Here is a 3,932-nt window from a genome sequence, read left to right as displayed (position 1 = left end):
CTGTTTTTTTTTTAAATTAGGTCAAAATATATGTTAAATGTATAAACCTTTTGTTTTGTGTCCAATTAAATATTATCACTCTCCATCTAAATTTTTATCACATGTCCATGTTTATGCATCTAATTTGATATATTATTTAACTATTTGTAAAGTATGTGTTTTAGTGCATCACAACTAGTTGATAACTTAATTTATTTTTTGAGTTTTGTTAAATTGTCTGACAAACAAAAAAAAGTAGCTTATAAATTATTTTTAAAAAAGCTAATCATAATAGTTTTTTAAGATTTTTTTTTTCAAAATTTATGTTTAATTAATTATAAAAAATATATTCTTCTAACAACTAGTTTTTCAGTTAACAATTAGTTTTAACAAACATTATTTTTTATGTCATTTTATATATTCTAGTTAGGTTGCCAACTAGTTTTTTTTTCATATATTATTTTTTATAAGTTAATTTTTCAGGTATTTTTTTAACTATCAAATAACAAATACTAGTTTTTTGGTTAATATGTAAAAATAAGTAAATATGGTTGAAAAAGAATAGTACAACCATTTTTAGATTTGTAAAGGGTTGATTGTACCTATTTGGGTTAGATTTGTCTTCATATGCAATCTAACAAAATATTAGGGGCATCAAATGCAATTTTGTGAAATAGGCAAACACACTATCCATCCTAATATTTTACAACTTTGCTTCTCTGTCACTGTTTCTTTACCCTCTCTCTCTCTCTCTCTCTCTCTCTCTCTCTCTCTCTCTCTCTCTCACACACACACACACACACACACATTGCTAGAGCAGAGACAAACGACACCGAACCCAACTCCCCACTGTTTTAGAGAGAGAGAAAAAGAGAAGGTTCAATTTCTTCCAAAATGCTCTGAAATCATCTATCATGAGGAAGAAGAATCAGGAAATAGAAGAAGACAAAATTCGTCTGTGTTTTGACTAACCAATCCAGCAAATAAATGCATGCTCGTTGTATCTGCTTCAATGCTCACCAAACAACTACACACATTGTATCCAGCAAAAAAAGCTAGCAAATTCCTCAATGAACCCTAAGAGATTGAACACCAAAGGTAAAAATACATATATCTATCCAACATTCTGATTTTTGCTACTTCGTTTACTATTTCGTTTACTTTCACACTCTAGTGTGTGTTAATTGTCGGTGAATACGGTTTAATATGCATGCCAATTGTTCTTTCAAATTGCATCTGTTCCGATTAAGGTCAACTTTAATTGAATCTGAAAAATTCTCTTTCTTTTAAATGATTAGGCGCTGTTCTTTTTATTATAATTTATCATGTTTTTTTTTCGTTGATCTACTTGTTTTTTTAGAGTTTCTTCTAGTAGAAGACTGTAAATTACCGATATACGCTGTATGTATTTTTACTATTTGTTCCTTTTTAGTCAATCCTTTCAACTTTATCAGATAAAGAAAGCGAAAGCTAACAGAGAATCTCTGAGATCTTGTGTCGCTCATTTCCTTTTCACTATCATTCTGCAATAAAATACTGACTAATTTCAATCTTTACCAGATTCTGCTATTGAGGATCTTTGAATTCAATTCCATTTCTCGAAGATCCTTTTAAGTTTCCACAAAAGAAACAATCGAACCTATTTCTATTTGGAATGCGCTTCATGAATCAGTGAATTGAGAAACATAACAAGTGAAGAAATTTAGGGTTTTGGGAATCAGTTTGAAGAATCTTCAATGGCTGCAGCATGGGATCATTTTGGAGACATTGCAAATGTAGCCCAACTTACAGGTTTAGATGCAGTGAAGCTAATAGGGATGATTGTTCAAGCTGCTACCACAGCTCGATTACACAAGAAAAACTGCAAACAATTTGCAATGCATTTGAAATTGATTGGAAATCTTCTACAACAACTCAAAATCAGTGAGCTCAAAAAGTATCCAGAAACACGTGAGCCTTTAGAACAACTTGAAGATGCATTAAGAAGATCCTACATTTTAGTCAACAGTTGTCAAGATCGAAGCTATCTCTACTTACTTGCAATGGGATGGAATATTGTTTATCAATTCAGAAAAGCACAAAATGAGATTGATCGATACTTAAAGATTATCCCACTCATCACTCTTGTTGATAATGCTCGAGTCAGAGTACATAAACTAAACTTCATCTTGTTCTAAATTCTAATTTCTTTTACAATTTTTTAAGACAGTTATTAATATTTTGTTTCAGGAAAGATTGGAGTACATTGAAATGGATCAAAGGGAATACACATTGGATGATGAAGATAGAAAAGTGCAAGATGTTATCATGAAGCCTGATCCTTCACATACTGATACTGCAGTTTTGAAGAAAACACTTTCATGTAGCTACCCGAATTTACCCTTCAAGGAGGTTATTCAGAAGGAAAATGAAAAGCTTCATATGGAATTACAAAGATCACAAGCTAATTTAGATGTTGGACAATGTGAAGTAATTCAACATCTGATTGAAGTCACTCAAGTTGTTGCTTCAAATTCTCAACATCAACAAGATTCACCAAAAAAGAGAATAGAGCCTCAATATCCAGATGTTAACAACACCAATAAACAAGTTCAAGATGAAAGTGATTCAAATACAAATACAAATACAAATACAAAGCAACACTCAACTTCAAGGTTGGTTTTCATTTTTCATAATTTGATAATTTGGGTTTTGGAATGTAAGGGTAAAATGGTCATTTAGTCAAGTGGTGTTGCAGAAGCATGTCTTTAGTTCCATATGGACATCAAGAATGGCATTCAGATCTACTTGGGTGTTGTTCAGAGCCTAAGATGTGTATGTTTATTATGTTTTCTCATTTTCTAAACTTTTTTTCATTATCTTTATATCAAAATTCAAAATATAAAAATACTTTATTTTTATTTTTTGTATTGATACGTGTAGGCATGAGGACATTCTTCTTTCCATGTGGGACGTTTTCAAAGATTGCATCTGTGGCAACAAACAAACACATGAGTAAGAATAAAGAAGATGCTTTTAACATTTTATTTTAACAACATAACATAACAAGGGTAAAAATGTCTTTTATAATTTAATCTAATGAATTGAGCAGCTTCAGGAGAGGCATGTAATGAGCTTATGGCTTATTCTCTAATATTATCATGTTGCTGCTACACCTGTTGCATTAGGAGAAAGCTGAGGAAGACTCTGAATATCACTGTATGTATTTATTAAAATTTATGATATTTAATTATTATTTTAATTAATTTGGAATTTAATTGTTATGATTGATAGGGTGGGTGGTGTGATGACTTTCTATCACATGTCATGTGCTGCTGCTGTGCACTTGTCCAAGAACTGCGTGAAGTTGAGATGCGTGGAATTCATGGTATGTGTTGTGTAAAGGGCAAATATGGAATTTGACAGTTGTGATTATGTGTTGTTGATGAAGGGTAGAAATGGAAATTTGGTTGCAGGTCCAGAGAAGACAAAAACAAGCCCTCCACCTTCTCAGTGGATGGAAAGTTGATTTGATTATATAATTTATATGAGAAATAGTTTGTTACATAAGGTTTGTATGTTGCCATTGTTGATACTTAATAGTAATAACTCTCTCTCATGGTGGTTGACTACTTTTCCTTTATGTAAAGTTGTTCTTGATGATATGATAGATTGATAGCAATAACTTATTTTTCTATCTTTTCCTTATACTAGTTGTTTATTATGGGAATAGTTATACTGTTTGCTACACTTTTCATTTGATAATTTTATCGCAAATCAGTGAAAAAGTTAGAATGTTTGGAATGTATTTGTCTCACACATTTTTTTGAGCATTATCCGGTTTTAAATTGAACCTTATTCGGTTTTCGAGTTCTAACTCATTAGGTATCCAGTTCGGTTTGCCGGTTAAAAGGCAACTTTAATTGGTTTGGCAAAAATTAATCGGGGCTTGACCGAATAAGATTTCAATATAT

General features: G+C 31.4%; 1 protein-coding gene across 1 annotated transcript; it reads left to right on the top strand.

Annotated features, from left to right (window-relative positions):
• The first annotated feature begins 710 nt into the window (after positions 1 to 710).
• MCA1 (PLAC8 family protein) lies at positions 711 to 3,655 on the top strand. Its single transcript, XM_079030981.1, has 8 exons — positions 711 to 1,077; positions 1,540 to 2,126; positions 2,209 to 2,633; positions 2,717 to 2,793; positions 2,902 to 2,973; positions 3,071 to 3,177; positions 3,253 to 3,346; positions 3,435 to 3,655. The coding sequence occupies exons 2-8, from the start codon at positions 1,716 to 1,718 to the stop codon at positions 3,485 to 3,487; spliced, it is 1,239 nt and encodes a 412-aa protein (XP_078887107.1). The 5' UTR covers positions 711 to 1,077; positions 1,540 to 1,715; the 3' UTR covers positions 3,488 to 3,655.
• The last annotated feature ends 277 nt before the right edge of the window (positions 3,656 to 3,932 follow it).

This window comes from Lactuca serriola, chromosome 3 (assembly GCF_051521515.1).
Source record: "Lactuca serriola cultivar US96UC23 chromosome 3, Lser_US96UC23_V15, whole genome shotgun sequence".
Taxonomy (NCBI): Eukaryota; Viridiplantae; Streptophyta; class Magnoliopsida; order Asterales; family Asteraceae; genus Lactuca; species Lactuca serriola.
This window is presented reverse-complemented; position numbering and strand designations above follow the sequence as displayed.

Bases quoted from the DNA above. Each gene is read 5' to 3' on its own strand.
- MCA1 (XM_079030981.1), top strand. From the start codon at position 1,716: ATGGCTGCAGCATGGGATCATTTTGGAGACATTGCAAATGTAGCCCAA. The intron at 2,794-2,901 runs GTATGTTTATTA...TGATACGTGTAG, and splicing joins TTGTTCAGAGCCTAAGATGT to GCATGAGGACATTCTTCTTT. The intron at 3,347-3,434 runs GTATGTGTTGTG...ATTTGGTTGCAG, and splicing joins TGAGATGCGTGGAATTCATG to GTCCAGAGAAGACAAAAACA.